Genomic DNA, 25125 nt, shown 5'->3' with positions numbered 1-25125 from the left:
TGGGCTTGTGACCAGAGGATCCTCAGTTCAAATCCTGATCGAAAAATCACTAAGGGCTCTTGGTCAAGGTCCTTAATCTCCTAGTTGCTCCCGGTGTGTAGTGAGCGCCTTGTATGGCAGCACACTGAAATTGGTGTGTGACTGTTTTTGTGAATGGGTGAATGTGAGACATCAGTGTAAAGTGCTTTGAGCTTCCAATTCAGATCGAAAAGCGCTATATAAATGCAGTCCGTCCATCCATCCAGACGCAGAGATGCTGCCTTGGTCAGGGGCAGAGAGAGGAGTAGACCTTAATGATCATTGTGATTAACTTCAAACAGTCATATATATATATATATATATATATATATATATAATCCAATCTTCTTAGTTAATGTGCTTCGTATTTTAAAAATGTCCTGCATTTAAAATGTATTTTCAGATGTCCTTCCTCTTTCGTTTTATTCATGTCACTTTCAGTAGAATCTGCTTGGTATTTATTACCCACAGCGAGAGGGGACAAGTTTAACATTGACACTGAGGAGGAGGAGAATTTTGATGAGGTGCATTCAGATGCTCTAAGTAATTGCCTGGATGGATTTAGAGGAGAATGGGTTTACGTGTTAGGTGTTATCCATGGACACCATTTGAAAGCACATCAAAACCTGAAGAGGTCAGTGTTGTGCAGATGCCCAGAAAAGGACAGTAAGGAGCAGAGTTTCAATATAAATGTAAAATAGTCAGATAGCCAAAAAACAAGAGCTGTGCTGTTTGTTTTGTGGCCACCACAGTGAAGATAAGCATATGGCTTTACAAATACCTCCACACACTTGACATTCCCTCACAGTTGCACTGGTTTGATAGATGATGCTTTCCTTATAGTCTTGACAGACCATTGTATTTGACTAGTTTTTGTGCAGATTCTGCTGTATACAACGCACAGGCTCTTAATTGACCCAATATTTGCTGATAAATGATGACCTGTTGTGTCTCCACTATTCACTAACCCATGCCTCTCATGATTGTTGGTTGTCTTCCGTTTACATAGTTTTTAAAGGAGTCTTCTGCTGACTGGCCATGCATCATCTGCTCCAAATTATGGTAGATGCTTACCACATGTAATACACTCTGTAGGTGCGATTTCAGCATATGTTGGTAAAAATTATGTTGTACATCACACTAAAACAATGAGACACCTCTCCTACAAATGAGCTGTAACACACAGGTCTGTCATTTTAATATCAGTAATTTTGGTATTTCTGGCTGTGTACTTTCATGGCTAAGATCTTACTCGAGTCCACTGCAATATTCTCATTATCATGGCTAGTGGTGGGCACAGTTCCGCTAACCATTAATTATCAAAACTAATGTTTCATTAGCGGATTAGCTTGTCAGATAACTTTGAAAACCATCAGTGGACCTTCAGTAGCTTCCGATAAATTTAGGTCCAATAATTTTTAGACCACTAACATATTTTTTGTGGGCATAGTAAATAAAGCTAAACAGTTAAAAACATTTGTGAAGTCTGAGATGAAAGGATTTAGTGTCTGCTTGTTACACGTTTTGTAGCAGACAGACAGCTATGAGGGGTACAGCTCTGTTCTCTGCAGACAGAGAAGAGTTGACTACCAGAGAGCAAGGAAGAGGAAGGAAAAAAAAAGCTAATTTGTCTTCACACCATACAAACTCGCCAGCATATCACCCAAGTCATGCACCGGCAGACAGTTTTGATTTATGGTTAAAATTTTAAACAAACTAATTCTGCACAAGTTATTTAAATCAACATCACGTCTATCATTTTATGAAGTGAAAATATCAGCTATATGTTTTAGATTTAAAGTAATGTTCTAATTTTGAAGGTTTTAGCATTTATACATACATGCCGCAGTGCATTATGGGTAACTGCTGTTCATACTGCCATGAACACTATATGGCAGTGTTCATGGCAGTATGAATACCAAGTGCCACACATTCGCTAAAAGTTCTGAAACCACTTAACAAACCGAATTTTCAGTTTTTAAATGGCTTTTTTTTCCCAAATGAAAAAAATACATATTTACAAATACTGAGTTATTTGTAAAACCCACCACACGTTTAAGCAAACTAATGTCAGGAAACTTATTTACCCATAATGCACTGTGGCATGTGTGTCTAAATGCTAAAACCTTCAAAATTAGTGCATGACTTTAAAACTAAAATGTATAGCTGATATTTTCACTTGATAAAATGACAGATGTGACGTTAATATAACTAACTTGTCCGGAATTAGTTTGCTTAAAATTTTAACCCTAAGTCAAAACTGTTTACCTGTGCATGACTTGGGTGATATGCCGGCGAGTCTGTATGGTGTGAAGAGAAATTGTTTTAATTTTCCCCTCCCTCTTCCTTTTGCTCTTCTTTCCTTTCTTTCTGCTCACCAGATCACCAGAGAAGGCTGATCTGACACAGAAGCGCTGGCTTGTTATTGTCAGTAGCTGCTAGTATACTGAAGTCAATATTGAAAGTTATTGGTTTAGCTTTTATCTGTAACTTCCGATCAATTTTTAAGGGGTTTATCGGTTTAGCTTTGTAAAATTTAACCCCTTAACGCCCATCGTCGCATATGTGCTACAATCTCTGACTCAAATATGCAACTTACCAAATTGACCTGTATGCCTGTTGTCGCAAATTTGCAACATACCATCATTATTATTATAACATTATAACATAAAGTCATTACCAGAATACCCAATATTACTATCTAGTTTTTGTGCAAAAGTGAAATTAATAATCTCAACATTATTTACCATCTACGTAAAGGCAAAAACACACACAAAACATTTTTTTTATATACAGCTATATAAATTCGGGCATTAAGGGGTTAACTTATGTTGAAAAATTTTAAAACATTGGTCTGATTTGTGGTCCAACAGTTTTTCAACCTGTATATTAGAGTGGGTCTAAGAGTTTTACTTTGTTTTGCACAAGATTGCAATGATTAGATTGATCCCCCCCTCTGGTGGATACTGAAATCCAGATTGATGTTTTTGTTTCTTCCCGAATTGATTATTGCAGTGTTTTCTGATTTACGCATAAGAGTATCATCTTCAGGTGATCCAGAGTGCAGCTGCTGAAGTTTTGACTAGCACCAAGAATTTTGATTACTTCGCACCTGTTGTGACTTTTGTCTGTCTGTGGTTAACAAGAAGTCAGAATGCTTTAGATCCTTTGCATATTATCCACCTACTTTGTGGAAAATTTCGCCAGCAGGTATTAGAAGGCCCACAAAACAATCCTATTTTCTGCTGCTTATAACTACTGTTGCTTAGACTAATCTTTTGTAGTTCACTTTGTATATGCTTTTGTTTGTTTAAATTTTGATTTGTTCTTATGTTTAGATTTTTTAATGATGTTTTGTACTCTGAAATTCCCTTATTATTTTAAAATTTGACAAAAAATTTCTACCAACATGGTAGAAATTGGTTGTCAAATGGATGGTCATCACACGCAGGGCCCCTTTTTGCCATATGCCCTCTGTACTATGTGTGGCCTTTCACTTTAATAAATACTAATAGGAATATGCCCTGTAAGGATGTTCTATGTCATAACTGTCGATCTGTGTATTTGCAGTCCTGGATATGGCACGCCATGTTCCCCTATATCGGGCCCTGTTGGAGCTACTGAGGGCCATTTCCACCTGCACTGCCTTGGTTCCTCTGCTGTTGCCTCTGTCTGGGGACCCAGGGCAGGATGAGGAAGAGGAGGATGACGAACAAGCTGAAGGACGGACATCTGTTGGAATGCTGCTAGCCAAAATGAAGACATGCGTCGACACATACACAAATCGTCTCAGGTGAAATAAATAAAGTATTTGCAATTATGAAGATGGAAATGAGCAAAATAGAACATTTGGATGTGCCTGCAGTATTCTGTTCATTTCTGTAGGTATGTCTGGTTTAGACAGAAGGATTGCAGATACGATCATTAAGCTGTATTTGTTTTTTTGTTTGTTTGTTTTTTTGGGGGGGTTAAAGGTAAGGTCTAGATGGAGTCAGCTTGTTGAAGTTTACATTACTCTCAGATGAACTTAAAAACAGTCATTCCGTGTGAAATCATCAGATTTTCCTAAATCTTCCTGGTCACCGACTCAGATTCTCATGATGTTTTTTTTTTTTTTTTTTTGCAGTACCTACATATGTCTGATGAACGCATGCAAAATATTTCTGCTTAATTCCAAGTCATTTTTTTTAATATACTTTTTTAAATAAGGGTACCCACAATCCTAGTTTTCACTCGCAAATGCATTTTTAGCTTTTTTTTTTTTTTTTTTTAAAAAGCCATTATCTCAGCTAGAAATGCAGATATAAAGCTCAAATTTGGAATACACTTTATTTGGGCACCCCAGATACAGTAGTAAATTTCAAAAATGGGATACAGAGCTAATTTTTCATTCTGTAGCATCACAAAAATGGCAGTTTCTCCATTCTCGCAAAAAATGACAAAATTTCAAAGAGCTGTACTAAAGAAGGGATTCAATGAGTAATCTTCGTATTGTAGAATACGCACATCTGGGTTACTAGTTATGTGTGTGAAACATTGTGGTCATAACTTGAAGGTGTGGTCATAACTTGAAGGGTTTTTGAATTATTGACTCTTGAAAATCGAACTTGATCGTAGAATGTCATAAATAGGCCTCGAGTCTCTTTATGATTTGACCATGTGGGCAAGTGCTCAGCCACTTCATAATTTTTTTGTGGCGAGCATATTGATATTCCAACTTTATCTCAAATTTTTTTTATCCAGCTCAAATGCCTCCATAGTGACAAAAATTTGCAAAGTAGTGTACCGTAACATGGGACAAACCAATTTTGAACCTGTATTTGCATATTCAGAAAGCAATATATCAGCTCTGAATGGAAGCATAAAGCTCAAATATTTGGCACACCCAAAAATATTGGATCAACTTTGAAAGACAGATTACTGGGCTTATTTGTTCTTTCATGGCAACATAAAATTAGCAGTTCAGTCATCAACGCAATTTTGTTATAAAGTTTGAAGAGCTGTACTCAGAGTACAGCCCCCCCCCTTACCTTTCCAAACGCCTATAGCATTCGGGGTAACTTTTGCTGTCTTGAATATTATAGATGAATTACATTGCTGTCTTTTTTTTTTCCTTTTAAGCATCCTTGATATACATTTAGTCAAGTCCCTTGTGATGCAAAGCAAGGCAGGGGTGTTGCTCTTATTTATAAATCTAGGTTTAGCTTATTAGCTGTTGGGGGTCACAAATATAACTCGTTTGAGCATCTGATTCTCCGCTCTGCTCAGGATATTACACATTGCCAAGGTCAGAAGTATAAAAATCAGCCGTATTACTTTGTCACTGTATATAGGCCTCCTGGCCCATATTCTGAATTCTTAGATGAATTTGGTGCGTTCATCTCTAACTTGTCAACGAGTGCAGATAACATTCTGATCATTGGTGACTTTAACATTCATACAGTAGTGTTCAGAATAATAGTAGTGCTATGTGACTAAAAAGATTAATCCAGGTTTTCAATATATTTCTTGTTACATGGGAAGCAAGGTACCAGTAGATTTGGTAGATTCTCACAAATCCAACAAGACCAAGCATTCATGATATGCACACTCTTAAGGCTATGAAATTGGGCTATTAGTAAAATAAAGGAGAAAAGGGGGTGTTCACAATAATAGTAGTGTGGCATTCAGTCAGTGTGTTCGTCAATTTTGTGGAACAAACAGGTGTGAATCAGGTGTCCCCTATTTAAGGATGAAGCCAGCACCTGTTGAACATGCTTTTCTCTTTGAAAGCCTGAGGAAAATGGGACGTTCAAGACATTGTTCAGAAAAACAGCGTAGTCTGATTAAAAAGTTGATTGGAGAGGGGAAAACTTATATGCAGGTGCCACAAATTATAGGCTGTTCATCTACAATGATCTCCAATGCTTTAAAATGGGCAAAAAAACCAGAGATGCATGGAAGAAAATGGAAAACAACATCAAAATGGATAGAAGAATAACCAGAATGGTAAAGGCTCATCCATTGATCAGCTCCAGGATGATCAAAGACAGTCTGGATTTAAGTCCCTCAAAGTCCCTCTGTTAAATAAAAGACATGTGCAGAAGAGGTTACAATTTGCCAAAGAACACATCAATTGGCCTAAAGAGAAATGGAGGAATATTTTGTGGACTGATGAGAGTAAAATTGTTCTTTTTGGGTCCAAGAGCCGCAGACAGTTTGTGAGACGACCCCAAACTCTGAATTCAAGCCACAGTTCACAGTGAAGACAGTGAAGCATGGTGGTGCAAGCATCATGATATGGGCATGTTTCTCCTACTATGGTGTTGGGCTTATATATCGCATACCAGGTATCATGGATCAATTTGGACATGTCAAAATACTTGAAGAGGTCATGTTGCCTTATGCTGAAGAGGACATGCCCTTGAAATGGGTGTTTCAACAAGACATTGACCCCAAGCACACTAGTAAATGAGCAAAATCTTCTAAATCAACAAAATTAATGCCTCACAGATGTGAAGAAATCGTGAAAAACTGTGGTTATACAACTAAATACTAGTTTAGTGATTCACAGGATTGCTAAAAAAAAAAGCAGTTTGAACACAATAGTTTTGAGTTTGTAGTGTCAACATCAGATGCTACTATTATTGTGAACACCCCCTTTTCTACTTTTTTTTACTAATAGCCCAATTTCATAGCCTTAAGAGTGTGCATATCATGAATGCTTGGTCTTGTTGGATTTGTGAGAATCTACTGGTACCTTGTTTCCCATGTAAGAATAAGAAATATACTCAAAACCTGAATTAATCTTTTTAGTCACATAGCACTACTATTATTCTGAACACTACTGTATAAATAGGCCTTCTGATCCCCTCTTTAAATCATTTATGGAAATTGTGGATGCATTAGGATTTCGGCAATGCATTTGGAACTTGACGCACATTACTGGAAATACCCTGGATCTGGTTCTTGCACGTGGTATTGCTGTCACGAATATTGACATCATGCCTCTTTCATCAGTGGTCTCTGATCACTCACTTATTAAGTTTACAGTTTCGCTGCCGTGTTTAGTGGAACAACAACCTTATATATCACTATGGTGATGCATCAACTCCTCAACTAAGACTGAACTCAAAGCAAGACTGCCTGATGTCTTAGCTTCACATTTGGCAAATACCCAATCAGTAGACAGTCTTGTGAATGATGGTCTAGTGGTTAAGGTGTTGGGCTTGAGACCAGAAGATCCTGGGTTCAAATCCCTGCCTGACTGTAAAATCACTAAGGGCCCTTGGGCAAGGTCTTTAATCCCCTATTGCTCCCGGTGTGTAGTGAGCGCCTTGTATGGCAGCACCCTGACATCGGGGTGAATGTGAGGCATAATTGTAAAGCGCTTTGAGCTTCTGATGCAGATGGAAAAGCGCTATATAAATGCAGTCCATTTACCATTTAGCATTTGTGAATAGTTTAAACTCAGTGCTCAAAACTACACTCGACATGATTGCGCCACCTGTGTTAAAACCGCGCTCCCCCAAATCACAGTCACCTTGGTTCATTGATTACCTGCGTGACCTCAGGCATAAGGCAAGAGGACTAGAACGGAAATGGCATTGTTCATAATTAGAAGTATTCCACCTTGCGTGGCATGATGCTATCTTAGACTATAAGCATGCATTATTGGCTACAAAGTGGACCTATTACTCTGAACAGAAACAAGCATAACTCAAAGTTCTTGTTCAACACGGTGGCAACACTTATTCATGGACAACCACCTGTAGTTCGCTCTCCTTTTACAGCACAAGATTTGCTGGATTACTTTGAGAAGAAAACAGAAGACATTAGGTTAAACATATCCCAGCATGCCTTAACCCAGCCACTACACCCTGCTAGTGAGGTGGGCGCCATCACTGAGGTATTATCTAAATTTACAGAATTTGATAGTATCTCACTGGGCATGCTGACGAAACTCATAACATCAACAAAAAGCACAACCTGTTTATTTGATCCTATACCAACAAAACTGTTTAAGGACCTGTGGCCCAATCTTGGGCCGACTGTTCTGGAAATTATTAATCTTTCTTTAACTTCTGGATCTGTTCCTAAATGTTTCAAATCTGCAGTGATTAAACCATTACTTATGAAATCTAATCTTGACCCGAGTGCATGTATTGAAAAACTGTCGGCTCTAAAATTTTGGAAAAAGTGGTTTCATGGCAGCTCGTGGACTATCATACTGAGAATAATTTCTTTGAGCCACTGCAGTCTCCTTTTAGAAAAGGAGAGACGTCTCTCACTAAAGTGGTGAATGATCTTCTGCTTACAATGGATTTGGACACCACTATGGTTCTGGTGCTGTTATATCTCAGTGCTGCATTTGATACCGTGGATCATCATATTCTACTTGATTGGCTGGAAAATCATTTTGGGATTACTGGGAGTGCCCTTGCATGGCTGACGTCGTACTTGACCTGTCGTTCTCACTGTGTTTTGTACAGTAACACTACCTCTAACCTTAGTGACATGAAATTTGGGGTTCCACAGGGGTCCCTTTTAGGTCCCCTGCTTTTCTCCGTTTGTATAGCACCCCTTGGCCACATATTGCGGCGTTTTGGGATTACCTTTCACTGCTACTCAGTTATACATGCCGATAACTGCTGGTAATCTCATTCATATAAAATCCATAGAAGATTGCCTTGCATCAGTGAGAATTTGGATGTCTAGAAACTTCCTTCTTTTAAACTCTGATAAGACTGAAATGATTGTTCTTGGTCCAGTAAGATATTGGCATCAATTTGACCAGTTAACGCTTAGCCTAGGCTCATGTGTCATACATCACAGTGACAAAGTGAGGAACCTTGGGGTAATTTTTGATCCTACATTGTCCTTTTACCTCCACATTAGAAATATTACAAGGACTGCTTTCTTCCACCAGCAAAATATAGCGAAGATTCGTCCCATCCTGTCTATGGCTGATGCTGAGACCTTGATCCATGCATTTATCTCTTCTAGATTGGACTATTTTCTGGTTTACCGCAGTCTAGCATTAGGGCTCTCCAATTGGTTCAAAATGCTACAGCCAGACTTTTGACACAAAGCAGAAAGTTCGACCACATTATACCCATTTTGGCATCCCTTCACTGGCTTCCTGTCCCAGTGAGATCAGATTTTAAGGTTCTGCTACTTGTCTATAAAATTGTTCACGGACTGGCACCTCCCTACCTAGCTGACCTAATCAAACCTTACGTACCAGCCCGGGCTTTGCGTTCTCAGGGTGCAGGACTACTTTGTGTCCCTAGGGTGAATAAGAAGTCGGCAGGTCATAGAGCTTTCTCTTATCGTGCCCCTGTTCTGTGGAATGATTTCCCTGCGTCAATTAAACAGTCATATTCTGTGGAGACTTTCAAGTCCAGACTTAAGACTCACTTATTTTCCCTTTCTTATGGCTAGCATACTGGTGCAGTTTTGTTTTACGCTTTTTACTCTTTTAATTCATTGTATTAGGAAACCGAGCGTGCCGCAGCCTCAACTTTACCTAAATTCTGCGTCTTTTAGTGAAGCTTAGGGCTAGTGGCCGGCGGTCACCTTTGTATTTCTTCTGTTTTCTTGTTGTTTAATGCTGCCAAATTATACTGTATTTCTTGTCTTTCTGATGCCTGATTCTGTTTTTTTCTCTTTGTTTAAGGTGCAGCTCCATCCAGAGATGGGAGTTGTATTTGTGCTGGAGACCCTCCTGTCCTGTGCACCAACAGCATTTCCTGTATATTCGTTTTGTGAATTGTTCTGTAATTTATGTCTGTAGCATGGCCCAAACAGAGGGTCACCCCTTTGAGTCTGGTCTGCTTGAACTTTATAACTAAGATGGAGTTTTTCCTTACCAGTGTTACTCTGGGGGTTGGTAAGGTTAGACCTTACTTGTGTGAAGTGCCTTGAGGCAACTCTGTTGTGATTTGGCGCTGTATAAATGAAATTAAATTGAAATTGAAATTGAAGAACTGCATAAGCTGTAATTAATTACTCCAAACAAAGCAATACATGCACTCCTCACTGGTACAATATATACACTGGCAAGTGAACAGGTGACTCCAATTTCTTTATGTGCAGCAGCTGATGACATCATCTGCCACATTTAAAACAATGAGCAGTTACTGTTGATATCAGATCTATTTTTAAACTGCAGTGACTCATGATCAGCTTGTCTAAAATTGTTATAACAACAATTCCCTTGCCCTATTAATGCCTCTGATGAAATGAACAGAGAAAAATACATTAAGAAAAATACATATTGTCTTATTTGTTTTAGCTACTGAACTAAGCACTATTAATGTAATAATAGGCTAAGTATACACTTTACTGCACCATGCAAGATTTCACCTGCTTTGAGAGAGAAACCCCCATCCTGATAAATATATATTCAGGCACCTGATGATTTCACATGGAATGACCCCAGACTAACTTTCAGTTTTGCTTGATGGTGAATATTGAAATTGTACACCCTTTTAAATTTCACAAATCTGACAAAATTTAGCACACATTTTCAGCAGTAATTCAGTTAATTTTTTGGAAAATCTGTGGTCAACGAACAGACAGCTCTCTCAAACAGCCCGGCTTCAGAAAACCTCCCCCTCTTCTCCTCAGACTCGGCAGTAAACAAGTAAAGAGCAAACAACAGCAGTTGAGTGTTTTTTCAGAGAATTTTCCGATACATGAATTACGTCAGTATCAGAACCCGATGCGGGATCGGATTGGTCCCATCCCTATTTTCCACCATTTTTGTTTGTTTTGTTTTGATAGTGCAGCCAGCTGATGTCACACTGCCTTTTTTTATTCCGATTGGCAGTCACAGTGTCCTTCCAATTATTCCTGACACAGATCTGATTGCCAAACTGTGGGCATCTGATTGCATGAATTTCTTCCCTTGAAGGGGCGAAATACTAAATGGTTTCCAGACTGCGTGAAGTTTGATGATATTGGCAATATCATATTATGAATTTCTCATTTAAATTCTAAGGAATAAAATTATATTAATGCCAAAGAAAATTATTTCTATGACTTAAATCTTAAAAAACTTTACACCTTTAATGTGAAGTTGAACAGATTAGAATTTGGTGTATCCACTCATACTCAGTCTTAACATAGATGCTAGATAGATAGCATAGACAAGTCTCTTCCTGAAATTGTTTTCATTAGCATGCAACATTGACATCGCAGAACATTGTGCACACACACAATACAGCGGGTAAAATAAGTATTGAACATGTCACCAGTTTTCTCAGTAAATATATTTAGAAAGGTGCTATTGACATGAACTTTTCACCAGGTGTCTGTAACAATCCAAGTAATCCATATATGCAAAGAAACCAAAATAAATGAGTACAGGAATTAAGTTGTGTACTAAAATGGAATAGCACAGGGAAAACTTATTGCGCATGCTGACTGAAATGTATTTAATACTTTGTACAAAAGCCTTTGTTGGTAATGACAGCTTCAAGATGCCTCCTGTATCGAGAAGCTAGTCACATGCATTGCTCAGGTGTGACATTGGCCCTTTCTTTCACACAGACAGTCTTCAAATTTTGAAGGTTCTGTGGACCTCTTCTGTGAACTCTGATCTGTATTTCTTTCCATAGATTTTCTGTTAGATTCAGAGGAGAAGGTGGCGGTAATGCACTATAAGCTGGGTGGCAACTGCTGCAAAACAAAAAAATAAGAACCTCTGAATAAGAAATACGGTCTTTGTCCAGAGGGCAAGTGAATGTAATAATCATGCTCTCAAAATGAAAGACCACGCTTTGGAATAAAAAGAGGGAATATAACATTTATACTTTACAAAACAACACTTGGTTGGACTTGAGTACAGAAACAGCAATGGCAAAGCTCATGTAAATCCCATTATCTTTTACAAATGTTTTACAGAACAGTTTTCAGACGTTTACTTACATTGTATGTTTACCTAACCTATAATTGTCTGTTCAGTGGTGACAAGAAGCAGTTGGCTCAGTACAGCTCAAAATCCTGATCTTTTTTTTTTTCCCATTTGCACAAATGCACTGGGAACACTGCACATTCTATTCCAATTAAAACATGAAGGAAACTTGCTCAAATTTGTTATCACTTTACAGAAAGTGAAGAAATAGGAATATTTGGTTGATCAAAAAAATAGTGATATGTGCATTTTTCTTTGTGACCATTATTACACCCTTACACGTTGGCTCTTATTTAAGGATGAAGGCAGCAAATGTTGTACATGCTGGTTGTAGTGTGTTTCTCTATGAAAATCTGAGTAAAATGAGTTGTTCCAGCCATTTCCTATTCATGGTATTAATTTCAAACATTATTTGATTTATTTGTTCAAGCATTTACATTTCACATTTACTTTTCCCGACGTGTTCAAAATGGAGTAGGTGGAAGTATAAATTTATATATGCCTACCCTCTTACATAACTCAATTAACCAACCACTTTACCATTTTTTTCAACTATTTATACTATGTACAGTTTCAAATCACTGTACAGTTTTCTTATAAAAAAAAACAACAATATTTCTTCTTAGTGTGCCATTACTGTCCTGGATTAAACCACTGCACTTGATCTTGATATTTATTTGAAATATATACTTTGTATATTCTTTTAAACTGATGTATGTTTTTACTTTGCTTAAGTTCATCTGTTAGCCTATTCCATAATTTTATCCCTGACACAGAAACGCACATACTTTTCAAAGTTGTCCTGACATGCGGCATTTTTAAATTCAGTTCCCCTCTGAAGTTATATCCCCTTTCTCTCTCGAAAAGTAATTTCTTTTTATTTGGAAGTAGTCTGTTTATTGCTTTGAATATTATTTGTGCTGTTTTATATTACTTATTAATTATTTATCAGATCCTGAAATTTTATCGCTTGTGTTTTTTAAAGTGGAGTTCATTTGTATGTTCCCGATATGCAGAATTATTTATTTTCTGCATTATGGTTATTGTTTGTATATTACTTTTTTATATGTTTCCCCAGACCTCTACACAGTAACTGAAATATGGTAAAATCAATGTGCAATATAAAATATATAATGCTTTCTTGTTTAGTATGTGCCTTGTTTTCCCAAGGACAGCAATGCTCTGTGCCAGTTTCAAACAGATTTTGTGGTCTAAGATCAATAGCAGTATTGATTTTTATTCAGAAGAACAGCATACTTTGATTAAAAAGTTGATTGGAGAGGGGAAAGCATATTTAGAAGTACAAAAAATGATGAGCTGCTCAGCTAAAATGATGTCAAATGCTTTAAAATGGTGACCAAAATCAGAAAGGCATGGAAGAAAATGGAAAACCACCATTCAAATGGGTTGGAAGAATAGCCAGAATGGCAAAGACTCAGCCAATGATCAGCTCCAGGGTGATCAAAGAAGGTCTAATATTACCTGCGAGTACTATAACAATTAGAAGATGCTTACATATGTGAAGCCACGCTGTGGGCAGGAAGCCCCCACAAAGTTCCATTGTTTGGGGGATGCTGAAGAGGTTGCAATTTGCCAAAGAGCACATTGACTGGCCTACAGGCAAATGGCGCAACATTTTGTGGACTGATGAAAGCAAGATTGTTGTTTTTGGGTCTAAGGGCCACAGATAGTTTGTCAGACGACCTACCAAAAACTGAATTCAAGCCACAGTACACTATGAAGACAATGAAGCACGGTGGAGCAAGCATCATAATATGAGGCTATTTCTCATGTGATGGTGTTGTGCCTATTCATCATGTACCAGGGATCATGGATCAGTTTGAATACATCAAAATACTTGAAGAGGTCATGTTGCCTTATGCTGAAGAAGAAATAACCTTGAAATATGTTTTTCAACAAGACGACCCCAAACACACCAGCAAGTGAGCAGCATCGTGGTTTCAGACCAACAAGACGAACATTATGGTGTGGCCAGCCCAATCACGGGACCATCATCCAACAGAAAACTTGTGGGGTGACATAAAAAAATGTTTCTCAGGCCAAACTAAGAAATGCAGAGGAATTGTGGAATGTCGTCCAATCGCCCTGAGCTGGAATACATGCTCACAGGTGTCAGAAGTTGCTCAGCTCCATGCAACACAGATGTGAAGCAGAAACAGTGGTTATAAAACTAAATATTAGTTGAGTGATTCACAGGAAAGTTAAATCTTACAGCATTTTTTTTAGTTTATACATGGAGTTTGTAAAGAAAAATGCAGACACTGCTAATTTTTCTTTGAACAGCCGAATATGCCTTTTTCTTCACTTTCTATGAAGTAACAACAAATTTCATTAATTTTTCTTCATGTTTTGATTTGGAATAGAATGTGCAGTGTTCCCAATTAATTTGTGTGTTTGGAAATAAAAGCTATTGCAAGAATTCTGAGCTTTTTTCACTTTTTTTAACAATACAGTTTGGGTTTTTTTAACACAACTGTACCTGCTGGTTGTCATGCATTTCTGTCTGAAAACCTGAGTAAAATGGGTCATTTGAGACATTGTTTAGAAGAACAGCATATTTTGATTGATTAATTTGAACACAACTGTAGCTTTGCCCAATTGTTACTTCTTGTTGCTGACTGAACTCTAATAATATTTCTTCAACACAGTCCTCAATATTTGTACTAGTGTATCTTTGCAATCGCACGTTGTTTTTATTTTTTTTTTATTTTGCATGGAAATTGTTTGTTGAATGTGCGCATCCATCCGACTTGTGACCACACACGTGTGTTAGCAGTCAAAGTAAAAATTTATTTGAACTGCACAATAAAAGGTCTTACAAAAACACTTTCAGTTGAATTTGGCATAGATCTGTAATATTACCACAGCCCTCATCTATGCTAAACTCTCTATGGCATGCCTACATTTTATCAGAGGATTGCAGTGGCACAGCAGATCGCTGTGTTTTAGAAACACTGACATGCATTCATAAGTACAGATTTGATCTCTGACACAGAAGCTTTAATGAAAGAAGAGCGTAGGGCACATGGCCAGACACTGAGCCTGATCACTTGGGATTGTTTCACCCAGTTGAATCTCAGCCTGTCTGTTGCACTTTTGTTCAGCAGTGCAGCACCACTGGCTGAATACCATCAAGGTGGACCCGTTTCTGATGACTTCATCAGCTACAGCTGAGGCTTCTCTAATGGGGGTAGCTTGTTAAGTGTTGGGCCCCCATACTTTTCTTTGCCTGCAAGCTGCCTTGACATTTAAGGACACACATGAACAGCTCTGTACCTCTAATTCTGCTTTTGGCTTTCATGGCATTTAGTGTTGCTCTGATTTGTGGTGTGAGTGTCTTTTTTCATCAGTGCAATAATTTGTCACCTTTGCCAGAAATTGACCGTTCAAAATGAACAATCCAAAAGACAATGATTAGGCAAATCACTGACAGTTACAGAGTAACCTGCTGGTGTCATAGTGTCTTCATTAATACACTCTGCGAACACAGTCTGGGGGCACTTATCGGAATCACCCTGTCAATTTGTTTGCTCACAAATTATGTAAATGGTATTCTTTCCTAATCAGTTGATAGATTGAAATGGAACGTTACACAATATAACGATAATTTGGCTTTTTGTATTTATTGAATGAAGAAGTTCTATGTCCTATATAGGTCTTGAGGCTCATGCCAGTGTTTATCTCCATATTCTATTCCGTGAAGTGAATGATGGTTTATAACGCTCCATGGATGGGATTTCTGTCCAGTTTAGGTTCTTTCCCCAGCCAAGGCTGGTACCTATTTACAGCTGGATGAATTGGGCCACTGCAGATGAAATGTCTTGTCCAAGGACAGACTTGGCTACCTGGTTTATTATATATTTCAGTGAAACATCACACAGTGATAGCAGATCACCTAAAGGTGTGCATGAAGATCAAATAATTTCTGTCCAGCATTAGAGGAAGACTATTGGACTGTTGTGTATTTGATCCATTGTGATATTGATTTTGTAAGTGCAGCTCCTCCGTAACCAGTGTTTAGATTTCAGTGGAAATTCACACACTTTTAGCACACCATATGAAATTGTGCATGAAGCAAAACATTCCACCAGAACGTGTCTGGTGCTAGTAGGCATTAATTGATGCTGGCTAATGACATTAGGCTAATGGACATGTTTCAAGAAAATGGCAATTATTCCTTAAAACCGATGCACTATAGTAAAAAGCATTAATCCCAAATGCAAATATTTTGCACATTCTCATCTTTTGAGTTACATCAATCTTTTAAAATTCAATCCCCTTACACTAGTGAGGTTGATTGACACCTTGCAACTAAATCTCCTGAGGTAGATTGAGAGGCTGGAAGTGTCTGCATGGTTTCTCCTTTATTCGTCGTGCTTTTTTTTTTTTTTTTTTAGACGTCAGTTGTGCAAAGAGCTACAAACTAAACTGTTTTGTGATGACGTTGCCACTGAGTGATCATGTGACTCTGGCTCTCTCCAGTCCAAAGGCTGTTCAGAATCCACATTCAGCCTACAAAATAAAATACCACCCAATCTGGCAACATTGCTATGCTGCAACCTGGGGCTCGATAACATCAGATTGCACATTGTTAAAACAACAATCATGATGTTGTTATTATTATTATTATTATACAGTATATCTTGCATGTCCCTAATTCTCAGCCATCCTTTCAAATAATTGGCAAATAATTGGCATCCACGTAGAAATATCTGTCCATTGAGATGCTTACTTTATGGTATCAACAGTGATCCCCCCCAGTCACCGATCAGAATTCTGTATTAGTTTTTCAGTTTTTGCCCCGTGCTCTGCGTGTCCCACAACAGAACATGGTCATTATTTATATGTTGTCTAGAATTGGGAACAGGTGGTAAAGCTCTGCAAGAATTGGCGTATTTAATGCATGTGACATAAATATTAGATCTAGAGATGTCCTTTACAAGTTGACAGGAAAATAATTTGTGTAACTATCAAACGGCTCACAGTCAATAATCAAAAAATTTCTGACCGTTCACAATACTATAGTATGACTGAAACTGTGTTTTGTATTCTCTATGACCCAGGTCAAAGAAAGATAAGAGTAAAGGTGTAGTGAAAACTGAAAACTCTGATCCAGAGCCCGAGGGTTTGACTCTGCTGGTGCCCGACATCCAGAGGACAGCTGAGATAGTTTACGCTGCTACTACCAGCCTACGGCAGGCTAATCAAGGTATGTGTGCAACATGTACACTTGAGGCCATATGTTTACATACACTTTAGCTAAAAACTTAAAAAACAATTTTTTCAACTCCACACAAGTTGATTAGAATGCCTTGCTTCATTTCCAGATTACAGTATTCAAAAGCACTAGTTACAGCATGGATTTGTTTGGTTTTATTCACCTTGGCTGATTTTCAGTGAGTCAAATGTTTGTAACAGGAATTAAAGTTTTCCGTCACTATGACAAATTTTCATCATTTGGGCTGCCAAAAGGCCATATGAGAGATCAGTGCAGATCCGATGAGAATTTCAAAAGAATTAAGAATCTTGGTTGCTGCTGCTTTTTGGCTGCGCATCAGGTTTCAGTCTCCTTCTGCATGCATGGGAGCAGGGGTGACCACAGCACCACGCAGGAGTGCAAAGTTCTCCTGCAGTGACATGCAGTGCACATCCAAAGACATGCAGGAAACGGTACACCTGTCGGTGAAGTGGATGAACCTAGAGTCACGCGTCAAAACACTGAACTGCAGTGTGAATATGGTGCTAAACCCACACTTTGTGTGGGCTTCTGGTCCGATGCCAAAGGCTTCTGGAAGCAGGTGAGCTGTGCCATGAAAAAGCTGCAGGAAAAGGTGTGGACGGAGGCCATGCATTGGTGAAGGCGGGGATGTGTAAATGCGTGCCCCATGGTGCGCATTTCAAATTCGACCCAAACAGCACGGTGCCTGCCGATGAGTCTGACGGCAACTGAGAAACTTCCGCCACTTTGGGAAGTCTGCCCCAGTGGCACTGCAGCTCTGAAAGGTCAAATGGTGTGCACAAAACACATAAACCACTGCAACAACTCATGGGCCAGCCTGTGTAATTTCTTAATGAATTTACTGCAGAGTGACGAATGCTAAGCACAACACGAGTGCCCGACTCATTCATTTAGTAGAAGACTGAGCTGAGACATATGCACATCATTTAGGAGAGGATAACTCAACTGTTCTAGACTAATATGATCCCTGTGAAGAATTTGAGATATGTGCCAAAGTGTCAAAATCCCTATCTGGGACGAACAGCCCAAAAATGACCACTCCTTTTTGTCGTCTCGAGTGCTACTTCAAATACCGCCGTTATTTTCTAAACTGCAGCAGTTACAGATTTTCCAAGGTACTGAATATGTTCACAATGTCCAACATACAAGGTCTGTTAGAAAAGTAACGGACCTTTTATTTTATGCAAAAATATATGGATTTGATTCATATGTTTTTACATCAGCCAAGCTTGAACCTTCGTGCGCATGCATGAGTTTTTTCACGCCTGTCGGTTGCGTCATTCGCCTGTGAGCAGGCTTTGAGTGAGCACTGGTCCACCCCCCTTCTCGGATTTTTATTGTCAGGGAAATGGCGGAATGATTTGGGCTTTGCTCCATCAGAATTTTTTCAGAAACTGTTAGAGACAGGCAGCTGGAAACCATTTGGAAAATTCATTTGGCTTTCAGTGAAAATTTTTTGGGCTTCACAGAGATTAAGGAGTGTTACTCCCGCTTTAAGGACGGCCCACAATGGCGCACGGCGCGGCGCGCTCCGAGCTGCGATCGACAGGCAGAAATGACCGTGTCGTTTCTAAACGGATGGCTGTATGGCTCCAGGACCATCGTGTGCAATTTCTCTGGTTATCACAAGAGCTGGACATCAGCAATTTTCCGGCAGATTTCACTTTTAACAAGAGATTTTGTCATGGAAAGCCACGCGGAGGCTTCGCGCGTCATGACAGAGCCGCTGATGGAGCGAGACAAAGAACACCTCCGTTTTGGAGTGTCAGAAGACAAGTTGGGACATGCCCAGCTCTCCACAATTTGCCCACAGGCGAATGACACAACCGACAGGTGTGAAAAAACTCACGCATGCGCACGAAGGTTCAAGCTTGGCTGACGTAAAAACATATGAATCAAATCCATATATTTTTTGCATAAAATAAAAAGGTCCGTTACTTTTGTAACAGACCTCGTATGTTTGGGAGGGTCATAGAAAAGTGTAAAATTTGTATTTTGATATTTCAAGAGAAAATGGCTAAAATAAGTGGATCAACTTATTACCGTAGATTGAAAAAGAAAATAAACATTTGCCAAATATAATAAAATTTTATTTTCAGTCATGTTATCAGTGGAATATTGATTTAAACTGAAAAATACAAAACAAAACTTGTTTCTTCAGCAGACAGCAGTATCAAGAGATCTTAAATGTTTTGAATGAATGAATGAAAACTGTTTATTTCGAACATTTGATACAACAACAATTACAAGATAGATCAGTAAAGACAACAACAACAAAAAAGTTCCTACTGTGTACCCAACATGTCCGAAAAGGGGTAGGGTGAAGCATCAGCTTATTTATCCCTACCCCTTCTTCCCCACAACCAGTAATACCCTTTGCCACATATACACATAGATTCCTACACACCTAAACCGATATCAATATATATATATATATACATATATATACACATACATATATACATACACACATCAACATACATACACATATATACACATATACATATATACACATATATATACACAAACATAAATATACACCTACACATACCTACTTACATACAAAATACTATATATTTACAAGCCGAAGCAAAAAACAAAAACACCCTAACCCTCATTACCCTTCCTCCTCCCTATACCCAGAAAAAAACATATTTTTGTACCGCTGTTTGAACTGGTTCATGCTTGGACATTGCTTGAGCCCCACTCCCAATCTGTTCCACATCCTCACCCCACAGACAGAAATACAGAAACCTTTTAATGTTGTTCGTGCCCACTGATGCTTTAAATTAAATTTCCCCCTCAGACTGTAATCCCCTGATCTGTTAAAAAACATATTTTTAATATTTGCTGGAAGTAAATTGTTTATTGCTTTATACACAATTTGTACTGTTTGAAAATGAACCAAGTCTGTGAATTTTAAGAATTTGGATTGTAAAAATAGTGGATTTGTATGATCTCTATAGCCAGTATTATGAATAATTCTTATAGCTCTTTTCTGCATTACTGATAGTGATTGTGTTGTACCTTTATAAGTATTACCCCATACCTCTGCACAGTACTGTAAATATGGTAAAACCAGTGAGCAGTAAAGAATGCGGAGTGAGTTGTGGTCCAGAATATGTTTCGCTTTGTTTAGAACTGAAATGCTTCTTGACAGTTTACTTTGTATATGTTTTATATGAGTCTTCCAGTTTATCTTATCATCTATTATCACCCCCAGAAACTTATTTTCATGTACCCTGTACCCTTTCAATATCTACCCCCTCGACTTGTAACTGAACCTGTATGTCTGTATTACAATAGCCAAATAACATGTATTTTGTTTTACTTAGTTTAATGATAATTTGTTTCTGTCAAACCATATTTTCAATTTTCCCATTTCTATACTGATCCTCCTCAGTAACTCCTGCAAATCCCCCCTGAACAAAAAATGCTTGTGTCATCTGCAAATAATACTAATTTTAATATTTTGGAAACATTGACAATATCATTTATATAAATTAGAAACAGTTTTGGACCCAATACTGACCCCTGTGGGACGCCACAAGCATTGTCCAAGCATGATGATGTATATTCCCCCAACTTCACAAACTGTTTTCTGTTACTTAAGTAGCTTCTCACCCAGTGCAACACCAACCCCCTAATCCCATACTGTTCAAGTTTATTGATTAATATGTCATGATTGATTGTATCAAAAGCCTTTTTAAGGTCTATAAATATTCCAACTGAATGTAATTTGTGGTCTATGGCGTTTGTAATCTCCTCAACTGATTCTATTAATGCAAGTGATGTTGAACTATGTGCTCTGAATCCATATTGACTATCAGTAAGTAATTTATGTTTTATTTATGAATTTGTCTAATCTATTATTGAATAACTTTTCTAATAATTTGGAAAATTGTGGAAGCAAAGAAACAGGTCTATAATTTGTGAAGTGGTGTCTATCCCCAGTCTTATACAGCGGCACAACCTTAGCTATTTTCATTTGATTGGGAAATTTACTGGTTTGAAATGATAAGTTACAGATGTATGTTAATGGTTCTACAATCCATTCAATGACCTGTTTTACCACCACCATATCAATTTCATTTAAATCGGTAGATGTTTTATATTTACAATTATTCACAATGTCTATAATTTCATTTCCATCCACTGCTGTGAGGAACATTGAACAGGGATTTCTTTCTATGAGATTATTATCCCAATCCTCAGGTTGGGAATCGGGAATTTTTTCTGCCAAGCTTGGTCCAATATTTACAAAAAAATTATTAAAACCATTGACTACCTCATCCTTATTTTCCTTCATGACATTATTATCAATGAAATACTGAGGGTAACTCTGTTTTTTATTACCATTTTTGATAATGCTATTTAATATATCCCATATTCCTTTAATATTGTTTTTGTTATTATATAATATGTTACTATAATATTCCTTCCTACATACCCGTATAATATTAGTTAATCTATTTTTGTATTTCTTATATCTATTTTCTGCCTCTTTAGTCTTTAGTTTTATGAATTCTCTATACAGTGTATTTTTCTTATTACATGCATTTCGTAACCCTTTCGTCATCCATGGTCGAGCTTGGATTTTTTGTTTTCTGTAGTCTTGTTTAATTGGACAATTTTTATCATATAATGATGTAAATATTTGTAAAAAAGTTTCATATGCACTATCAACATCACTTTCACTGTATACCTTTTCCCAGTTTTGCTCCTGTAAATCCTTCTTTTTTGTGTTCATGTTTTCCTCTGTCCGCACTCGCCTGTATTTTATTTTCTCCTCTGGCTGATTCCGCCGATGGTTTCTATTATAAACGATGAAAACTGGTAGATGATCACTAATGTCATTGATTAATAATCCACTCAGTGTTATTCTCAATATCATTGCTGAATATATTATCAATTAAGGTAGCACTATGGGATGTAATTCTGCTTGGCCTGGTGATTTTTGGATATAAACTCATGCTGTACATTATACTGATAAATTCATCTGTTATTTTATGCTTATTTGGATTGAGCAGATCAATATTTAAGTCACCACAAATGAACACAGTTTTTTGATTACCGTATTTTCCGGACTATAAGTCGCACTTTTTTACATGTTTTGGCCGGGGGTGCGACCTATACTCCGGTGCGACTTATAAATGAAAAATATACCGGTAGGATCTCAATTAATTTACTGTAACAAAACAATTTTACGTGACAGAGTCGAGCTATGTTTTAAAATGGCCACCGGAAAAGGAAATGCAATGCATCATGGGCACTGTAGTATGACGGCCATCCTATAGTTCACGCTGGTCGCGATAACCAATCAGAGAACAGAACTTTGGATGCGTATTCCTCACCTCACCCACAGCGTGTGAAGCTGACGAACACGGTGCTTGCTGTTATTCCGGCATGGCGAACAGAACAGCTTCAACCCTTGGATATCAATGTGAGCAGAGTGTTTAAGTTGACGCTGAGAGCTGCGTGGGAGCACCGGGTGAGCGACGGCGGAGGATTAGCGTGTGCACTTGGAAGGAGCTGGCGTCGATGATTGTGAAAAGCGTTTGAAGCAGACGAACATGGTGTTTATTCCGGGACGGCTAACAAGACAGCTTCAACCCTTGGATATCAGTGTGAGCAGAGTTGACGCTGAGAGCTGCATGGGAGCACTGAGCGACGGCGGAGGATTAGCGTCTCCACTTGGAAGGAGCTGGATCGACACCGCTGGGTGGTCATGAGCTGTGCAGGTAGGCGCTGCATGGTTCGGCTCGCAATGTGGTCCGCAAAATACAAACATATCTGTAGGTAAAATGCAGCTCACGAGAGGGCACTCGAGGCTTGTGTGACTGTTCCTGCGACTTCTGACTACCATAGAAAAATAAAAATTTTAACGTTACTGATAACATAACAAGACAACGGAGAAGGCCCGAAAAAATGCCACCAAAAAGAAAATCATACTCTGCAGATTACAAGTTGCGACTGGTGAAATATGCATCCGAAAACAGTAGCCATCACAATATTATCATCTGAACTTTTCATGTTAACATACCTGTATGGCCATGGGACTTATAGTCCAGTGGACCTTATTTATGGTTTATTTTTCTTTATAATGGATAAAGTGGCTGGTGCGACTTATACTCCGGTGCGACTTATTTATGGTTTATTTTTCTTTATAATGGATAAAGTGGCTGGTGCGACTTATACTCCGGTGCGACTTATAGTCCGGAAAATACGGTAGTTTTTGAGAACATTTTTCCCATACAGTCAGTGAATGTTTCAATACTAGATCCTGGTGCTCTATATATACAGCTGACTAATACATTTTTGCTTTTTTCTTCACATATTTCAATAGTTATACATTCTAATAAGTTATCAATCACAGTTGTCATATTGTCTACTATTTTATAATCCATGTTCTTATCCACATACACAGCCACTCCTCCTCCACTCTTATTCTTTCTGTTTACACAATTAAATTCATATCCATTCCTTTATCTTCATTGATCCATGTTTCTGATATAGCAATTATGTTAAATATTTTTTTAAACTGACTTAAATATTCTTTAATGTTGTTAAAGTTTGCATATAGACTTCTGCTGTTGAAATGGATTATTGATAATTTGTTATCCGTTTTAATGATCCGATTAAACTGTTCATCTGTATAATAGCAACAACTGTCATTGATATTTGAGAAGAAATTATTGTCCGGGTCTATATCGTGCTCCAAGTCCAGTACATTGTGGTCTGTGTATTTAAATGTTCTCAGTTCTACTTTTCCATGATCAGCAATCCTTTGAGTTATATCCTTCTTGTCTCCAGATGTAGATGAATAGGTAGTAGATGAATAGGTTCCTCTGGTCTGTGTCATGGTGTTGTGATGTGTTTGTGTCCTCATACCTTATTGGTCATATTTGTCCAGATCCTCGCTTTAATAAACACTATTGTTCATATTTGTCCAGCTCCTCGATGTTCCTTATTGCCATGACTTTTGCTTGTTCTGGTGATCCGTTCAGTTTGATGAATATTTTACAGTTTGAAGTCCATGTGTGCTGGATTTTTCCCTGTTTCTTCAAGAAGCGTGCTTTCCTGGCGATGTCGGCATTCCGTTTGGTGAGATGTTCATTGATGAATACGTTTGTCCCTTTCAGTTTCTTCCTTGTTTTAACAGTGCTGTTTTGTGTTTTCTGTTGATGAATCTCATGATGACGGTTCGTTTATCACCGTCATTTCTCCGGGGCAGAGGGTGGCACACTTCAATGTTATTTAAATCCATTTCTATACCTTTAGATAGGAGGAAATCAACAACCTGTTTTTCCACAGAGCTGACCTCCTGTTCACTGGGCTCCCCTCCGCTCTCATCTGTTACCGCCCGTGCGTAGGACCGTGGTTTGATGTGAAGACCTGTGATGATGACGTTGTTAATTCTGGTGTACTGCTCCAATTCAGCCACTCTATTTTCCAGTTGCACCAGATGCCGGTCTTTCTCGGCATTCTGGAGCCGTAATGCCTTCACCTCCTCCACCAGATCCATAATTGATTTCTGTTGCTGCTTCACAACAGAAATCTCCTCTGATAGAAAGTCCAGAGATTTTTTAATATCGTCACCTTCCTCCGCTGTCAGAACCTTCTTAGGCCCCATGGTCGGCTTATGAGCAGCTTGTCGATCGCCGATGTTAACAGCCTGCGTTGTTTGTCACCGGGATGGATCTGCACTGCGCTGGTGCCGCGCGGCCTCGGTGTTTCCGCGCTGATGGATCCGCGGTGGCTGCACGAGGCCTCGGGGAAGCGGCACTCGTGACGCGCGGCTCTAATGACGCAGCGCGCGGCCTCAGTGAATTCACCACGTTGGGCGGGCCTCGGACGTTGTTGCTGTCCAGTCGCGGGGCTAAGTTGCCGGTTGAGGTGGTATTCCCACTGTCCGGGTTGGCAAACACCGGCGTGGCAGATGGCAACT

General features: G+C 38.5%; 1 protein-coding gene across 1 annotated transcript in view; it reads left to right on the top strand.

Annotated features, from left to right (window-relative positions):
- Window positions 1-25125, top strand: part of birc6 (baculoviral IAP repeat containing 6) — a 346340-nt gene that overhangs the window by 251890 nt on the left and 69325 nt on the right. The window contains exons 65-66 of the mRNA XM_034184474.1: window positions 3589-3811; window positions 17002-17147. Coding sequence (XP_034040365.1) covers window positions 3589-3811; window positions 17002-17147 — 369 coding nt within the window. The remainder of the gene's footprint in view (window positions 1-3588; window positions 3812-17001; window positions 17148-25125) is intronic.

Source organism: Thalassophryne amazonica, chromosome 13 (assembly GCF_902500255.1).
Source record: "Thalassophryne amazonica chromosome 13, fThaAma1.1, whole genome shotgun sequence".
NCBI lineage: Eukaryota > Metazoa > Chordata > Actinopteri > Batrachoidiformes > Batrachoididae > Thalassophryne > Thalassophryne amazonica.
The sequence above is the reverse complement of the archived record's forward strand: the minus strand, read 5'-3'. Positions and strand labels throughout refer to the sequence as shown.